At 52.6% G+C, this 18695-nt stretch overlaps 1 protein-coding gene across 6 annotated transcripts in view; it reads left to right on the top strand.

Moving 5' to 3' along the window:
• The window catches only part of RIPOR3 (RIPOR family member 3), a 71386-nt gene that overhangs the window by 2019 nt on the left and 50672 nt on the right, over positions 1-18695 (top strand). For 2 of the 6 annotated variants that reach the window (XM_082744900.1, XM_082744901.1), the window contains exons 2-3: positions 3661-3769; positions 16302-16480. The exons of 2 other annotated variants lie outside the window; for them this stretch is intronic. In XM_082744900.1, coding sequence (XP_082601026.1) covers positions 3661-3769; positions 16302-16480 — 288 coding nt within the window. The remainder of the gene's footprint in view (positions 1-3660; positions 3770-16301; positions 16481-18695) is intronic. 2 more of the 6 variants (XM_082744903.1, XM_082744904.1) reach the window with 2 other exon arrangements.

Below are 18695 nucleotides of genomic sequence, written 5' to 3'. Positions count from 1 at the left end.
CCTGGCGCCACCACTCCCCACCCCTCCCCCAGTCCTGAGCACACTGGGACGACTGGTCATCCTACCCACTTCTGGCCTTGATTTTTCTTGTAGACACTTCAAGGTGTCTACAAGTCACCTTCCATCTCTGGGCCTCTGTTTCCTCACCTATAATATGAAGGGTTTAATTTACCCTTTCCTATTTTAGGAAACTCTAAAATCTCTGTGTAATTCTTAAAATTCCGAGAGCTGCTTGGAGGGCACTGAAGTTCTCAGGAAGCTAAGAGAAGACAACGGTCTCCCGTGAGCCCTGCCATCAGGGAAGGTCCGGAGGAGGGGGCATGCAAGTGGGCTTGAAAAAGGGACTGAGGGGTTCACTGCTGACATCAGCCATCCCAGGCCTCTGGCCCTGTGGGCCTCTGAGGGGCCGAATGGATTGCTTTCATGGGGAGTGATTTAACCCAAATGCGTGCTGACTAGGTGGCCCGTACCTACTCTGCATCAGAAGCTCAGCACCCACCCCCAGGACCCCCCCAGTTCTTTCTGGGGAGCAGATGAAGGGGTATCTCACATGAGCCCACAAACTGGGCTCTTGCCTGCTCGTCCTCTCCGGCCTCCAGCCTCCGGCCTCCGCCTACCTGAGACTCTCAGAGCAGAGCCCCTCGTGTCCCCCGCCTTGTGGTGCCCAGGCTGCTCTGGGCTCTGGGCAGAGATGGAGGGACCAGCTTCTTCCCCAATCCGTGCCACGTGGTCCCTACACCGTGGTGTGCTGGACACAGCTCGTCCCGGCTTTGGAAAGCCAATGGTCAGACTGTCAGAAATGTGGTGAATGAGTTGCTAAGCAGAGCCATCATTAAAAATTAAATTTCGCAGACTTCTAATTAAATCAACGATGTTACAAAGGTCATGAGTACTCACTGCTCATCCCTTTCCCTGTCTGAAAGGATATCTGGCTGCTCTCGAGGCTCCCAAGGTGACTTTTGTCCACGCTGCCTGGTGGAAGCCCACCTGATAGTCCGCTGTTGTGTATCTCTCCCCGAGTCCCCGTGCAGTGACCCCGGGTTGGTGGCCCCGGAAATTGGCCCCCGTGGGAGCCCTTATACCATGGGAACTGGTAACAGGACGAAGCAGGGCTCGATTCATTGTTTTGCTGATTGCCTAGATTTGAGGGAAAAGACAGGAAAAGTTAACAATGAAGATAAAACGTAAGACTGTCCCCATCTGTGGTTGTTCGGTTGTGAAGAGCCCCACAATGAAGGCGCATGTTTCCTTCACTGACAACCTGCACTTTGTTGTGTCACTTTTGTCTGACTCCTTAAGGTAAAGGAAAATACGCATCAGCCTCGAGCCACTCTCGCTCGTCACTTCTAAGTGTGGGCTGACTACAGATACAAGGGCTCAGTTGAGTATATATGAAACTTCCAACAGGGTACTGTAAATTTTGTTTTTATTTGCAAATTGTGTGCTGCACACCCTTTATACCAGTACAATCTATAATAAACCCAAGTGTGCATCTGTGTGCATATATTCATATGTACACACGTATGCACACACATACATGTATACACACACATAAGCTCTCTCCTGGAGTGCCTGCTGCTAACCTTCACCAGCACACCACTGGTCCCACAGTTCATATGCTTGTGCCCAGGGTCTCAGAAACCCTGGCATGGACTGTCTTTGGTCCTTATCCAGAGGGAGTCAAACTCCAGGTACTGAGCCTGGACACAAATACTTCAGTTTCCTCCTCTTGCCTAAAACATACCCACAGCCCAACTCCTCACTCCCGTTCTGAGCAATGGAACGGATACAGAGACTGGGCTGGGCAGGAGCTGTTGTCTCCACAGGCCACCTCTGGGCCCCAGCGTGGACAGTGGCAGCCCGGGGTTCCCTCACCACCTTGCCTGGCTCTGTGTGCGGGGGCACTTCCGGTGACCTGTCGGGCAGCTCCTGGTTAATTTCATCCACTTAAGGTCTTGCTCCTGCCGTACTTTATTTTCATGTGCAGAGCACGACTCTCTAATAGAAACGGCATCTTGGAACAAGCAGGACGAGCAGCTAAGCCAAATCTATAGGAAAGTTAAGACAACTTTCTATTTTTAGAAACCCTGGGAGCCAGGTGGGCCCTTTCCAGTTCTCCCAAGCCAGTGAACGGCAGAGGAAAGTATTTCTCATTCCTGAATTCTGTCTCTTATGGTCGAGGCCAAGGCAGAGGCCCAGGTGGGGACCCTGGCTCAGAGCAGCACAGTTAGGAAGGCGAGAATGGAGCCATGCTCACAGCACTTTTAAAAACAATTATAAATGGGTTTTATAATTATTTTATTTTGTGTGCTCAGAAGGGTGATCCTGAGTCTCAATCTCAGTGGCCCTCACCCCAAGCAACCCAGTAAGAGTCAGGTGTCTACTCCTCCAGACCATTTGTTCACTCATTTTTGCATTTTTTGGGTTAATTTTAGTTTTCAAATACGGATTCTATATGTTCTATTCTGCATCTCCCTGTTTCCACTTGATAATAGATCCTGAGTGTTCATCCATATTGGCTCATGGAGACCTAAAACCTTCCTTTCGATGCCTGCATATCAGAAGTCCCAGGAGGTTGGAAGAGGGGATCTATTTTGATAACCAAATCTCTATTTTCTAATCAGGCCGCACACTTTCTTGACCCCAAAACCCAAGTAGAACCCAACTGCTTCTACTTTTCAGTAAAAAGAAGTTCTACTGGCTTTCCCTTCAACCTGTATCTGGAAGCTGGACTCTTCCTGTCCCCTCCCCTCCCCTCCCCTCGCCCTGGCCCATAAGGCCAGTTCTCTCCGGGCTTTTACAGTTGTCTCCTCACTGGTGTCTGCTGCTCTTGCCTCTGTGATGGTCTGTTCTCTATCTGCAGCCAGCGGGGTCCTGTTAAAATGAAATCAGATCCTGTTCCTCCTCTGCTCAGAACACCCTCCTGACTCCCCAGTCCTAGGTCCACCTCACCCAGAGTAAAAGGTTAAGTCCTCACCATGACCGCAAGGCCCTATAAGATCTGGACTTCATCTCCCCTGCTCTCCCCCTTGCCACATTTGCTGTTCTCAATTGTGCCAGACACAGTCCTGCCTCAGGACCCTTGCACTGGCTTTCCCCACTGCCTGAGACACTCCCTCTCCAGATTTCCACATGGCTCATTCCTTACCACTTACCATCATCTGGCATATTTTTTTTTCCTTTACTTTTTCTTTTAAATATTATTTACTTACTTATTTGAGAGCGAGCAAGCAAGAAAGCACAAGTAGGGGAAGTGGCAGAGGGAGAAGCAGACTCCCCACTGAGTGGGGAACCTGATGTGGGACTTGATCCCAGAACTCAGGATCATGCTGAAGGCAGACACTTAACCCACTGAGCCACCCAGGTGCCCCGTATTTTTCTTTTCTTAAATGTCCCCTACCGGAATGTGAGTTTCCTGAGGGTACAGGTGTATGTGTATACACACACACTTTTTTTGCCTGTTATGTTCAGTGTAGGCACTCAATAAAACTTGAAGAAATACCTGGTTTGCTTTGTTGCCAAGAGTGACAGAGCAGTCAGACCTCCTGGGAGAACTGTGAATTGGGGTCACCAGGAATCTCTAGCCAGGGGCTCCATTTCATTTATGAATGCCATACTTCTATGCATGTGTCAACACATGCAGTGGCCGTTCATTTGCAGGACGGTGAGAGTCAGCAGACGCACACATCATCAGACGTGCTGTCAAACCAGCCCAGGCCCAGACTGGACCCCTCAAGTGGCTCCTGTGCTCAGCCCCTGTCTGTCTCAGGTGGGCTTGCAGGGCTGGTAAAACAACACCATCTCCCACACCGGTGTTCAGAAATACTGAGGGTCAGGCAGGTTATGGGATCTGTTGTGGGATCTGCTATGGCCTGGCGGCTGTCACTGTGCTGTCCCTTGGACTGGATCGGTCACCCCTGGTCCGGAGCATGCCCATCCCTGCCTTCCGAATGAGCGAGGATGGGCCCTACAGATGCGCAGGCACGCACTTTCCGAATGCACGGCTGGATGCCACCCCCTCCACCCCACCAGGGACCAGACAGTCCTACACCTGATTAATAGCAGAGGGAAAGGCCAAAGACCTTGCTCACTTGCCCAGCAGCCTCCGTTAGATCCCTGGTCTCCAAAGCTTCCCTCGAGACTTATAAAAGAGAGCTCAGGTTAGAAGTGAATTAATCATACCTCCTCAGGACACGCTCGCCCTTCCATCTAGCAGTCTCGCCACATTTATTTATAAAATAAAACCCCCCACAGAGCCACCCCCCAGCCTGGGGACTAGAACTTTGACAACTATCTATAACCCACTTACATGCTCCTTCCCATCGCAGTAGCTACAATCTTGAATTTTGTGTTTTTCTATGACTTCTTAATTTTAGGTTTTTGGGTTTTGTTTCTGTTTGTTTTTTAGAGAGACAAGGAGAGAGTGTGCATGCATGTGGGAGAAGGGCAGAGGGAGGGGGAGAGAGAGCATCCAAGCAGACTCCCTGCTGAGCAAGGAGCCCAACACGGGGCCTGATCTCCACTCGGAGATCATGACCTGAGCCAAAATAAGAACTGGGACTTAACAGAGGAGCCATGGAAAGGTGCTCCTTTCTATGGCTTTTTAAAGAATGGTGGTAAAGGATACATAAAACTGACCATTTTACCCATGTTCAAGTATACAATTCAGTGGCATCAAGTACATTCTCAACATCATATGGCCGTCCTCACATCTGTTTGCAGAACTTCATCATCTCAACCTCCCTTTTCTAAAAAAAAGTATTTATGCCCAAACAGTAAATTATTTTTACTTATTTTTGAACTTTATAAAAAGATCTAGGTTGTCTTGTGCCACTTCTGTTTTCATGAAGCATTTATCACTACAACTCATCCCCGTGGTTGCACAGGGCTCCGTGCTTCCTCATCTCCCGCTGCGAGATGTGGCAAACCATGCGTTTCCCACATCTAGAGGCTTCCGGGTTGCTTGGCACCGGCGCGCTTGCTATCACAGGCACCGGTGCACTCGCTGTCACGGGCACTGGTGGGCTTGCTATCACAGGCGGCGCCGCTCTGAGCATCCTCGCACCGGCCCCAGTACGCACACGCTGGCGTGCGTCCCCTGCGTCCACCCGGAAGCAGGACTGCTGGGTTGCAGACAATATGAAATCCCTCCCCGAACTATTTTCCACAGTGGCTCTGCCAATTCACATGTGCCCTCGACCGTGCGGCATTTGCCTGATGGCTTCCTTTCTGCCACTGGAATGGGTGGAATTTCCCCTGCATCTCCACCGCTGCCACCATCACAGGCCTGGCTGCCACTTGCTGTGTGTCTCCAGGTCTAAGAACAGCCTTGAGCGGGCTGCGGGCTCATGATGTCTCCCATCTTCGTGGCAGAGCTGCACCGGGAGGGGAACCGAGCCTGACGGCCACACTACAGGAAGGAGAATGTGGAGAGGGCATGTAAGACCGTGTCCTCCTAGCATCTATCACTCGGTCCTGCCTTTACTCTACCTGGTTCTTACCACAGGTAGGACCTAGGGGCAGGGACAAATCCTTGCTTGTGACAGGTGTCACTGCTCACACTCACTGCTCACACTCTACCTGTATTGCTGTTAATCCATTCAACCCTCAGACCCCAAGAACGGAGGGGCTCTTAAAGGCCCCACTTAATAGATATGGAAACTGAGGAGGAGTAAGTTTAAGTGACTTTTTTATTAAAAAAAAAAAAAGATTTTAGTTATTTGAGAGAGTAAAGGCAGAGGGAGAAAGAATCTGAAGCAGATTCCACACTGAGCGCACAGGCAAACATGGGGCTCAAACCTGTAACCACAAGACCATGACCTGAGCCAAAACCAAGAGCTGGACGCTTAACTGACTGAGCCGCCCAGGCGCCCCGAGAGGTTAAGTAACTTGCCTGGAATCCCACAGGTAGGAAATGGCAGAGATGGGGTTGCATCTGGTCTGTTTGGCTCCCTCCAGAGATGGCTCCCTCCAGAGGTTATGCCATCTCTTCATAGGGCCTAGGAGTTAAATGTCACAAATTCTTCAACCCTACAGACTTGGGTTCATGTCCTGGACCCCCTACGACCATGCTGTGTGGCTCCGGGCAGGTTACTCTCTGCACCTCTAAAATCGTGGGAGCTCTCCTTTCTAGAAGCTTCATTAGATACTCTTTTTTGTGCCTTATTGTTTCTTTTTTAAGATTTATTTATCTGAGAGAGAGAGAGAGAGACCGCGCACAGGAGAGGGCATAAGCAGGGGGAGTGGCGGAGGGAGAAGCAGACTCGATCCCAGGACCCCAGGAATCATGACCTGAGATGAAAGCAAACGCTTAACTGACTGAGTTACCCAGGGATCCCCACCTTCTTGTTTCTTTTATTAAAAAAAAATATATATATTTATTTATTTGTGAGAGAGAGTGAGCGAGCGAGCGAGCACAAGCAGGCAGAGGCAGAGAGAGAGACGCTGAGGAAGGAGCCCAATGCGGGACTTGATCCCAAGACCCTGGGATCATGACCTGAGCTGAAGGCAGCAGCTTAGCCGACTGAGCCACCCAGGCGTCCCCAGCCTTCTTGTTTCTTGTTGACTTGTGTGCCTGTTCCCTGTATTTCCCTGGAATCCGTTCATTCGCTTATATCTGCCAGTGCTCATCCCTGGAGCGCAGAGGGGAGGAAGTCCAGGGATCAGGGCACGGGGTACCCTACGCCAACTGCTATTTCTAGGAGAAGGGATGTGGTGCTGGGCAAGAGGAGAGCAAATGTCCACTCCAGACTGGGCAGCTCTGGGCCAGTGACCTTTGTGACCATCCTATTTCGAGCAAGGCCTATCTGGCTGAGTGGCAGCCTGCTCCGGCCACCTCTGGCCTCACCTATGGGAGGCGGGTGGCTGTGCGCGGGCAGTTGCACACAGCATGTCTGGAATACCTATTCCTAAGGGTAATTCCCAGGGATAAAGCATGTTTATACTTTTTTGGGGGGAAAAATTCCATTTCTGTTGCCAATTAGTTCTGCTTGAGAACAGCTTTTCTCAACACCAACACGTTGGCCGACCAGCCTTGAGTTCTGTTGATTAGCTCCAAAGTGGGGAAAAAAGTAATTTCTTTCTTTCCTTCCTCCACCCCCAACCGTGAAACCCGGCTGTTCGTGATGAAAGGGGTCCTGTGGATCGTTTAGTTTTCCTTGTCATGACTCCAGGAAAGGCTATAAAAATAATCAGTGGGCCCCGCTGGCCGTAATTGACTGTAGAGAGCAGTTGGCTACCACAGCGTCTGAGTTATCGGAATCTGTTGCAGACGCAGGAGGCTTCAGTCAAGCTCCTCTGATTACACCTGCTCCCCCCTAACCCGGGCCAGCGCGGGCTGGGAAGTGCTGGAGGTTATCTGAGCGTTTCTCTTCTTCCCCAGGTTCCAGGGAGTTCCTGGAGGAGGGACCCCTGGTGAGATGGAGAAGGGGGAGGCTAGAAGGCAGGGGGTTCTGATGTGCTCTGCCTACACCGAGCCCCTGCTCCACGGTGTAGCCGTGAGCCTTGGGCCAGGGACCTGACCCCTGGGTGCCTCCGTTTCCTCATTTTAAAGTGCTAACAGTCTCTCCTCCTGGGACTGATGTAGGATCAAATGAGTTAATGCATGTGGGAGGGGCTCAAATCCTTCATAAAAGTCAGCTTTTACTTCTCAAAACCCTCTCCCGCTGACACCTGAGTCGTGTGTGGTTGTGCCAAAGCACCTCGACCTAGTCCCCTGCTGATGGACTCCAAGTCGGTTCCAATCTTTTGTGATCGCAAATAATGCTGCATTGAATAGCCTGTGGCTCTGTGTACCCGCCCCTCCCCTAAGGTATGTGACCCCCACGATAACCTTGGCTCTGGACTTTGCTTCTTGGGGCCTGCAGAATGAGAGATGTGCGGGTGAAGGGTCAGCCCTGGCCTGGCATGCAGACAGGCCGGCAGGAGGCCAGGTCGGGCCCTCCCCAAGCCAGGCAGGACAGATTCCTCCTGAGGCCCTCAGGGGAGTGAGGCGCCAAGCGGTGAGTTTCAAAGGGTTGAGGCCATCCAGCTCCCAGGTTCCTGGAAAATGTCCTGAGGTGGATCTGGGGAGAGGGAATCTGCACTACGCAGGCTCTCCCCATCCTCTGCAATCCTCTTCCCCCAGGAAGCCTCCTGGGATCTGGACTCCAAACACCCCTGACTGTCTCTGCACTGATTTAGCACCAGTGGTATCCAGCTTCCTTTGGGGAGGCAGAAGGCATGGCCATTGAGAGTCTTAGAAGTGCAAGAAGGCTGGGTTTGGTCCTAACTTCTCAGGGCTCCCACCCCTGTAACCCCTGCCCTTCTGCCTCCTCCTCTGTTCGGGCGGGGTAATGATTACGGTGATGGCAACAACTTCTCCGGAAGGGCTTCGGAGGTTGCAGTGACGTAACATGCTGTAACACTAGGAAGTGTCTGACACCATGTCAGGCGTGAGAAATACAAGCTTGTGTGAGGAATGTCTCGCTACGGGTGGGTCCAGATCTCACCGCACTGAGCTGTGGGTCCTTGCAGGCAGAATGTCTCATTTGAAGCAGAGTCTAAAGGGAGTCCAGACTCACTGTGTGGCCTTGAGCAAGTCATACCCCCTCTGAACTAAGTTTTCTCTCAAAAACGTGGTTGTAATGGCACGATCTGGCAGATGGGTCTTGAGGATTAAGAGAGGCAAAGCTCAGGGTCTGTGAGTGCCGGATACGTGGTGGGGACTGCTGACCCTGATCATCAGCAGTGGTAACGGTGGTAAACAGCCTCCCAGAAACCGGAACAGCACTGTGCACACAGCTGGTGCTTAGGGAACACATATGGATGGATGGATGGATGGTGTCAAGTCTGTTTGTTATAAAGTGGGGTCTGGGAGAGGCCCTGTTAGGGGGACTCATTTCCCATGCTGCTGACCCCTTTGGGAGAACAGAGGAGAGAGCGCCACAGGACCGTACCTGCACTTACGACATCTACTCTACTCTGTGATCTGAGGGATCTGGCCTCATCACCCCATTTTACAGATAAAAAATCCAGGGCCCAGAGAAAGGGGAGCTCACTGGCCCCTGGTGGCACACACAGCAGCTCTCACTTGTCCTGACTTTGTGCAGTGGTCTTCACCCTGACCCTCTGCCCTGTGCAGGAAATGGACCTCGGGAATGAGATACAGTGTCCCTCTGTGGCCACAGCCCTTGCACATTTCTGACATTTTTGTGTCCTGGGACAAAGGGTGAACAAACTCACACGAACTATTCTGGTTTCCTGGTGGAAAAACACTTCTGACCCGGGGTGGGGGAACTTTGCTGTTGGTTTTGCTTCTCTTCAGCCCCTCTCCGCCCTACGTTAATGACTCAGCAGCAGTGATAGTAGCAAATCCAGATCGTGAAAATCCAGGGATAACCTTAAGAATTGTTTGCGGGTACTGAATGGGTCAGAGGGCTCCCTGGACCGGGGGACTGGCCCTGAGGGGCTGGCATCGGCTGCTGCTGCCCTTGGCCTGAGCAGGTGAACTAATGAATGAGCAGATATCCGCTGCCTTCACGTGGCCTTCTTCCTCCTCTAAGGACACCAGTCTTTGGATTGGGGTCCAATCCAAAGGGTGACCTCATCTTAACCAGTTCTGTCTGTAAAGACTCCATTTCGAAATAAGGTCACACTCAAAGTCCCTGGGTTGATGGGACTTTGTGACATCGGGGGGCCACCACCCCTGGGAAACAGTAGCCCTTCCTATAGTGCTTCTCACACCGACTTCATGTGACACCAATGATGTGTTGGGCACTCCTCTGTGCTTTCATTCCCTCCCCGGATCAGGCCTCTCCACAGTTCTAGGATTATCTCTGTTTGAGGCCAGAGAGGTGAACTGACTCGTGTAAGGTCACACAGCCGGTAAATAACACATTTGGGAGCAAACCTATTCTCTCTGACTCCAAAGCTGGTAAGATTTTGAGACCCTCCAATCCCATTCCAAGGGCTTGGAGTCATCATCCTTTCTCTCCCAGAGTCCCGGCCATTCGAGCTATGCTGTCTCCTGGCCCACACCTCCCTCCTCTCTCTCCAGACACATCTCCCCCAGAGAGGCTATAAAGAGGCAGGGGAAGTGTTGCGGGGGGCTGGATCTTGTTTTCACCATGGCAAACATGAAGCTGCGTTCTGCCTGGGGTCACGGGTGCCCGGCTCTCCTGCAGGCAGAAAGCTTGCGACCCTTGTGCGCATAAGAGCATGTCAGACGCATACATGTCATCCTTGACATCTGGTAACATTTTAAGTGTCTTGACTTGGGCTTACAAATTGAAAAATGGTCCATTAAGGTGTGATCTATTCGTCATCGAGACAATGCTATTTAATGCTCACAAAGTGATTCACTCTGTTGGGTCCACAAACCCAGACTCCTTGGGCCAGACCTTGGGCGAACGCATTTTGCAGGAAGGATGAAGCTGTTTCTCTGACAGCCAGGGGAGAGCGGGGGCCTGGTGGGCCGGAATGGAGCCTTACAAAGAAAAATGAGTGGCTGCCAGATGATGTATGGCCGTTTACCCTTTAACACGTCTGTGTTGCGGCCATGGAAATAACTTGCTTTGGCTAATGGGAGATGTGTGCAATCAGGAGTCTCTCAAAGCCATGAGCTCGGAGCCATGAGGAAGGATTGTAATTTCCAACAACTGGGGCTTTGGGGCCTTAGGAATTGTATGCTCTGTTGGCATAGAGAGCCAGGAGCCTTCTCCTAGCCAGTGAGCAAGTTGGAGGCCCCTGGGCATATCAGGGGCTCCCTAGGAACAAAGTCAGCCTGCAGAACTTTGCCTCCCCACCCCAGAGGAGTGGGATGGGGGATGTTAAGAGTTGAGAGAGTGGCTAGCAAGTGTGTAGGAGCCAGCCACATCACAGAGAGCATTGCCCCAAAGCCAGACCTGCCTGGGTTCAAGTCCTGCCTCTCCCACCAACCAGCCAGGCCTTAGACAGCCCCTCTATAAAACAGGGATTCTAACAGAACCTACCTTGGAGGTGTTCGGGGATTTCCTGAGCTAGCGGCACAGAGAGAGTTCTCAAGAATGCTAATCATTGTTATCATGCTGGGTTGCTGGGGTACAGAGAAGAGCCGGTCAGGACAAGAGAGAAACAGCGCTGTGCCTTCTGGCTGTGGGTCTAGGGGCGGGCTCCTAACTTGCTGCACGCACCCAGTGCAAGAGGTTTCTCCCAGTTTCTGCCCCTCGGGACAATCGGGAAACCAGTAATAATGTCGGCTGTCACCCAGCTCGGCCAGCCCATGTGCCCAGAATCCAAGAAGTGGGATTAGCTTGAGTAAGGAGAACGCAGGAGGAGGGCTAGAGCTAGAGCTAGGGTTACCATGAGCCGCCACCCACGACAGGTGGGCTGTCTGTGGACTGCCAGTCAGTGTGCATGGCTGCAGACATTACGGGTCTGATTCATGCCCCCAGCTCAGCAGTGAAAGGAGGACAGACAACAGCCATGTGGTCCCTGTGCCCCTTCTGCTCAACTGGTTCCAACCCCAGATGAGATGGGAGATAGATGTGTGCATCTCTGGGCCCTTAAAACTGCGGTGATAGTTAAGAGGTGGCCATCACAGCGGGGCCAGCTCAGATTTGGGGATCACAAAGACCTAGGGCAGGGAAGGCTGGACATGCCTCCAAGTAGAAAGTCTGTTCTGACTTGAAGTCAGGCATCTGTTACCCTGTGAAAGCTGAAGGCTGAAGGCTGACCCTCCCCCCTCCCCATCCCCATCTCCCTCAGGGCTGACTGCCCAGGAGCAGTGGCCAGCTCATGGTACTCATGCCAGCTGGCTGCGGCTGTCCCACGAGGGTCAGTTTCTCGAGCTATCAGATGCTATGGCTGCCGGCTTATTTGTCTCCACAGCATCAAGCCTGGCCAGCTTTTGGGCAACAGCAGCTCCATGGAGAACATAATCCAGGAAGGAGGGACAGCAGAACCCAGAGTGAGGATGGCTAGGTGGCCGGTAAAACGCTGGGCCCCCTGACCGCAGGCAGCTCTGAGCACTGGTCCTTTATTTTAAGTAAGTTCTCCGCCCAGTGTGGGGCCTGAACTTACAACCCCCAGATCAAGAGTCGCATGCTCCACAGACTGGCCAGCCAGGCACCCCTGAGCACTGGTCTAGGTCCCCAGGAGAAACTCACTGGGACAAAGTGAGGGTAGAGGTGGGGCTTCACATTGGGGAGGAACCTTCCTGGGGGTTCCCGCAGAGCACCTGGTCTTGTGGCAGCTACTCAGCGAGGACTCCCCCCAGCCTCTCTCTGCCCGACCCCTCGGGCTTCATTTCCTGATTCTGTAATCTCACTGCTCCAGCCAGCTGTCCCATTCCTTCATTTGTTCATTCTGCGTCCTCACGATGAGCCCAGAAGGTGGGGGTGCACCAGTTATGCCACTTCCGAGATCGAGGGACACACATGAATTTAAGCAGCTGGGTCAGGGGCACAGAGCTAACAAGGGGCTGGATTAGTTATCCGCCGCTGCGTGACACATGTCCCCACAACTAAATGCCTTAAAACAACACAGGTCTCTGATCTTACAGTTTCGGCAGGTCGGGGTGCAGGCGCGGCAGCCGGGTCCTCTGCTTCGGGCTCTGTCACAGGCACGGCGAGGCGTCGGTGGGGCTCCACTCGTCTCAACATTGAGAGGCAGGATCCGCTACCCGGTTCGCTCAGAAGTGCAGGAGTCACTTCTTCTGGCGGTGGTGGCCCTCCGTTCCCCACCACGGGACCCTTCTCCAGCATGGCCGGTCGCTTTGGCAAAGTGAGCCTGCCGGGAAGGTGCGTGCGTGAGGGGGCACGTGCGCATGCGCGGGCGCGTGTGCGTGCACGTATGTGCGTGCGTGTGCACATGCGCACAGGTGCCTAGCGTGCGGGTGTGCGGGTGTGCGTGCAGGTGTCTGTGGACGCGGTTGAGTCACCGGTGATGGAGGTGGCATCACATGGCTTTTGCGACTTTCTAGTAAAGCAAGTCGCTGGGTCCGCTGGCACCGAGGAGGAGAGAGCGAAGGCCAGGCGGCGGGAACCCCGTCCGCCCCCGTCCCCGGAGGAAGCTGGGAGGAGTCCCCCCACCCCGTCCCTGACGCCACCGCTCGGTCAGGAGTGAACGGCGTCCTCCCTTCTTCACGGGGTGTTTGTGCAGCGCTAAGCGCATTTCGGACGGGGCGGTTCTGTCCCCAGCAGCCGCATGCTGGTGACGGACCTTGAGGCTGCATCTTTACCCACAGCATCACGTGCCTCTGCAGGGGCGAGAGGGGGGGAGTCTTTTCATTATTTCCCGTAACTGAGCTGAGATTTCTCACAAACCCTAGTCCCAGGGCAACAAGGAAGAGCACTCGATTTAGTCTAATCTGGTCAATTTAATCTGACCCAGTACTTGAGCTCTGTAGGTAATGTTCTGTCTCGGATTTCCTTCTGCTCCATCCTTAGCCCTGCCAAGGTGGCATAGGGTCTGGAGCCCCGAGGCTCGCTGGTGGATCGGGTCGGTGTCTCTAGCCATTCTGTTGCCTAGGATCACTACAGGCTTTTCTGGCACTTGCGACTGAAGCTGGCGGCTAGAAAAACACATGCTCTGGGCCCGGAGCCCTGCCTGGCTGACTTGTCTCTTCACTGGCTCAGAGCCCTTGTCTCCACTGCATCTGACCCTGCTGGGGCTGTCTACCCCTCCGAACACAGGGTCCCCCCTATGAAAAGCGACACCCTGGGTCCTATCCCAGCCATGGGAGGACACCCTGTAGCTAGGGAAAGTGCAACATTGGGGAAAGTTTCCTGTCAACCTGGAGCATCCGCACTGTCCCCCCAACTTAAACTGGTGGGCAGTGGTCCCAATGCAGCTTCCGCCTCAGGTCTCCAGAGGGTCACTGCAAACCCTGCCTTTGGAGCAGGTTTTCCTTGTATTGAACAAACTAACACACACAATATAAATAAATAATAACATGAAAAAGAAGTAGCTGATACTTAGAATGCCTGTAAATGCCAAAGTCTACACTAAGCACTTCACACACTTACACACATTCATAGCAACTCTTTGAGAAAGTTCTTTAAGTCCCATTTTACAGCATGCGGAGACTGGGACACAGAGATGTGAAAAAATTTGCTCCCGGTCCAAGAGTTCTTAAGTGACAGAGCTGAGATTTGAACCCAGGGGCTACTTGGGATGTCCTCCCTTCTTCTATGCATGCTCTCCTTCTGCCCTAGGTAGCAAGTGTGGGGTCATGGGTGAAGGGAGACCTCTATTTTATTGACAGTTTGGGAAAGTATTCTGCCTTTGCTATGTTTGTTGGCATCTAAAAGACTTTAAAAAAATGTTTTCTCATGGTGGTGGGTTTTAAGTTTACTGTTTTGTGGCAAAATCTGATTTCATTATGAGCAACTGAATATTGCCACGATCCTGCTGTTTGTTCCTCTAAATGAACAGAAGTTTTCCCTGGTGGATGGATATCTGAGGACCAAGGGGAAGATATCTGTTTACCCAGAGAGGCATGGAGGAAAGCACAGTCCTATTTTTCACACTATAACTTGTTACAGAAATGATCACACAATTAGTGTGCTGAAGGAGAAACTTTCAGAGCAGTGAGTGTGTTTAACAATTGCCTTCGTCTATTAAAAAAAAAAAATCTAAAAAAAAAAAGAAAAAACAATTGCCTTTGTCTGTTCAGGTACTGTGACACAGTACCATGGACTCAGTGGTCAGAGTCTTCATCACAGCTCAGTCCCTATTGGCAGACTCTGGGACCTGGGCAGAGGGCCAGCCTCAGATTCCCTACCCGGGGAAGAAAGGGCCATCCCTCACCTCAGAAAGGATGAGGCGGCTGGGTGTCCAGAGTGTGAGCAGGCATGCGGACAAGGCGTGCTGTCAGGACCCCCCAAGGCTGAATGATGCCAAAGTTCTGCGACTGCCCACCCCCCCATTGCTCTCTCTCCTCCAACCTCCTGCACTCCCGCCCCGGTCTAAGCCGATCTAAAGGAGAGAACCACAAATACTAATACTATAACCGCCGTGGACTATGTCAGGCTGTTTGAGTACTCCAGTGTCAGATTCTCAGAGGTGGGTGGTATCATTCACATTTTATGGAAAGCTGAGGCCCAGAGAGGTGAAGCAACTTGTCCACAATGACACAGCAAGAATGTGGCAGCCTCGGTTTTGTCCCCAGGTCTGTCTGACATCAAAGCCTTTGCTAGGCTTCCATTGCTGCTGTGCCTTCCAGGTTCCTGAATGGAGGCGAGGGGTGTGGGGAGAAAAGAATTTGCTCCCCCCGACCCAAAAAATAAAAAACAACTTCCAAGAGCCAGACTCCAGAAACGCCCAGAGCTGTTAGTTACCTGTCGTGGTCCCTGCCTTCCCCTCACCGCAGAGGAGCCAGGCCAGAAAGCTGAGCTGCGTGCAGATATGTGAAAACTTAGAGCAGAAGCCTTCTGAAATGTTCTAGAACAAGCAGGGAAGTTTCCTCTGGGAACAAGGTAGAGACGTTCCAGTCCATTTAACTGGAGGAGACGAGGTGGGCCGGAGGGACGTTAATGTTGCTAGTTGGTGGTTAAGGCTCTCTCCTGAGGGTGCTTATGATTTATGCCCAGGTTTTTAAACAAACTTCAACAAAGCTAGAGTCAGTGTCCCAGGAAGCTAAGGAAAAATCATTCATGGAAACAACACTTTGAGGGAGATAAAAGGATATCCCAGGCAACTTGCCTCCTTTTAGACTCTGCTTGTCCAAAGCAGCGGCTGTCTTATCACAGGGATCCCTTGCATGGGTTTCCCAGGTCTGGCATCTTTTCTCTGCATTCTAGGCCTCTTGCCTTGGCTGGATCAAATGGGAACAAAAACAAAGTTCCAAATGTTCTCACTGTCATACTAGCCAAACCCTTTTTTTAGTTCTCTGTGCCTCAGGACTCTGTGAGTTATAAGTGATGAAAGCCCAGCAGAAAAAAAGAGAATGTGTTGGCTCCTATAACTTAACAATCTAGAATTAGATTTCAGGTCAGGTATGGCTGGATCCAGTGGAGCGGTTGGAAGTTGGGGATCATAGGACTGATTTTCAGTGAGCTAAGCTGGTGGAGATCGCCTTAGCTGAACCCGTCACGGTGGCTATAAGGATTTGGGCGTCTGAAGGGCCTCCACGGTGGGCACTGACAAGGGGTAAGGGAGCATTCACCATGAGATGCCTGTGGTGCTGTTAGCATAAGGTCAAATCAACAGAGAGATCTTGAGTTTTGTGTGATCCCAGGAAACCTTAAGACTGAGCCATTTCAAGCTTTGAGGAACCTTACAGAGCACCCGGGTTGGGGAGGCAACTCTGTGACAAGTATACTATCCTTCTCATCCTTCAGTTTATGGAAGACGTTGCAAATCGACCACAGCACTTCTTTCTAGTGAGCCCCAATACAGCCGCAGAATCCATCTCAACACTACAGTGGAACCAACCTCCATCTGCCAGTTGGTGTTAGAACATGAGCCAAGATTGATCTGCAATTTCTCTTCTCAGCCCATGGAGACAAGAAAACAGAAGGTCTGAGGTTTGGTTCACCCAGTATCATGTGGGAACCCAGTGACTGGCCCTCCTAATGCTCGGGCAGCCTCCTCTCCTGTATCATTCTCCTGATTCTAGCCTAGAGAGGAGGTCTGTCCCTTAGTGGAGATTTCCACTCTGCACAGCTGCTGCACAGGGAAAACAAACAGACCTGAGGTCAGGGAAAGGCAGAGAGTTTAGCCGCTGACCTCTCTCGCCAAGTACTGTCTGGAGCTGAGTGCAGGGTGGGGGAACCGGGCAGGGTAAGTTGGGGGACCCACTGGTCCATCCACAGACATCTCAGTGGGCTTTTGGAGGCCCCACCTTCAATGCAGTAAACCCAGGTAACGTGCTCTACTAGGCTGACGTGCTCAAGTGGGGGTGATGCTAAAGTTACTCCCTTTGGGGGTGGAGGCAGGGTTGTCTTGGGGTGGGGACACATGGCTGGCAACCATGTTGCCAGAAAGTAGAGAGAAAGCCCTGACATAGCTATTACTCACCAGAGGTGCCCCAGACCAGCTGATGAGTTGACTGGAGGAAGGTAGGGGTGTCCTGACCCCAAGGAGTCTATCATGACATATGTGATATATGGACTTAATGGTTGTAGTGGGCTGACATGGGGCTCGCCGTGCACCTCTCACAAAGCCTAGAGCTTTGCATCAGTTAATTCAGATTCACAAGACAATGCTATAGAATAGGTGGAGTTATTGCCTGGGAACAGACATGGAACCGGAGGCTTGGAGGGAGGGGACAGAGCTCCCCGTGGCCACGCTTGAGTAAGGGCAGAGCCAGGCTTGAGGTCAGGTCTGCCTGAGCCCAGTTCTGAGAGCTGCACTCCTTGGGTGAGCAACTGTCATGAAAGGGAACAGAATAGAGTATTCAAGTCCCTGGAGAGCCATTAAGCACATCGCTCCCCACAGCAGCTCGCTTCGTGCAGGGTGCTGGGTGGGAACATAGAAGCCCATGGGATCCCTGCCCTCATATCATTCCCAGAAAGGGTGGGGTGTGCACTTGGGAGAATGTCACCACCGAGGCTGAAGAGCAGAAGTAAATGCCTGTTCATGACTCTCCCTGCTGAGCTCACGGTCCGCAGATGGGTGCAATCCATAGTCTGGAAACTTCTGGGCTATGACAAGCCTCTAGTGTGCAGGTGAGAAAATGGAGGCTCAAAATGAATCAATGTCCCCCCACATCACACAGCCAGTGAGCACAGGACCCAGGACGGCAATCCATACTGGGTCCCGGTGCCACTGACTCGTCTGGGGGCCCGTGAAAACCAGTAAGAACTGAACAGTGGAAGTGGCAGGGCCCCCTGAGAGGAGGAGCCTGGATGGAGAACCCACCAGAGGTGCTGGGTCCCGATGCCTACAGCCGTCTCCCCCGCTAGCGGGGTGGGGGCGCTGTGATTGTGACAGCACCCGTGATGTCCCCTACCCGGGCTTAAACCTGAGCCCAGTGCCTGCCTGGCCCTTGGGAAGCCCCCAGTTTCACAGATGGGGCCAATTATGGTTGGAAATTCATCTTTAATTTCTCTGGCTTGCCCATTCTCTGGGGGGTCTGGTCCTCACCAGGGCAGCCTGTCTGACGACAGAAGCAGATGTTCCCAGGTAGGCCGGACACACCCACGCCTCCGGTGGGTCTGGCAGAGGCCGGAAGGAGAGTCGAGGTTGTGGCTAATCCTCTCCCTCATCAGCAGTCAGCTCCCCGGAGCCCCTGGGGAGGCGGTGGAGCGGCTGCTGATTGCAGAACCAGCTGCAAGGGAAATGCGCGGGCAGATGTGGCCACGGTCTCAGAGCTTCACTGCGGTGAATTGGAAATGGTGCCGCATGCGGAGCCATCAGACGCCAGCGTGGATCCCAGGGCCACCACTCGCTGTTAAGCCTGTTTGCCTCAAAGAGACCCACCTTATCCCCAGCAGCGCCTTTAGTCCTGGGTCACTGCCTATCCAGTGAAGGCTACTTGTCCCTATTGTTGGCTCACTGTGGACAACAGCTGTACTGTGGGGGCCCAAGGGAAACGGAAGACATATTTCTCCCCCAGCCCCAGCCCCAGCCCGCTCTCCCAGGCCCTTGACCTGCCCTCAGCCTCAGGAGTTCCTGGCTTCACCCTTTGTCCAGGACCTTCAGAGAGATTCTGATAACAGTAGCTCTGAGGCTGGGAAGGGGTTGTCGTGAGGACAACATGTCCCTACAGCCAAGTTCTAACCTCCCGGCCC

This window comes from Mustela nivalis, assembly GCF_964662115.1.
Source record: "Mustela nivalis genome assembly, chromosome: 8".
In the NCBI taxonomy this organism is placed as follows: domain Eukaryota; kingdom Metazoa; phylum Chordata; class Mammalia; order Carnivora; family Mustelidae; genus Mustela; species Mustela nivalis.
Note: the sequence above shows the minus strand (reverse complement) of the source record. Positions and strands in the feature narration are given on the sequence as shown.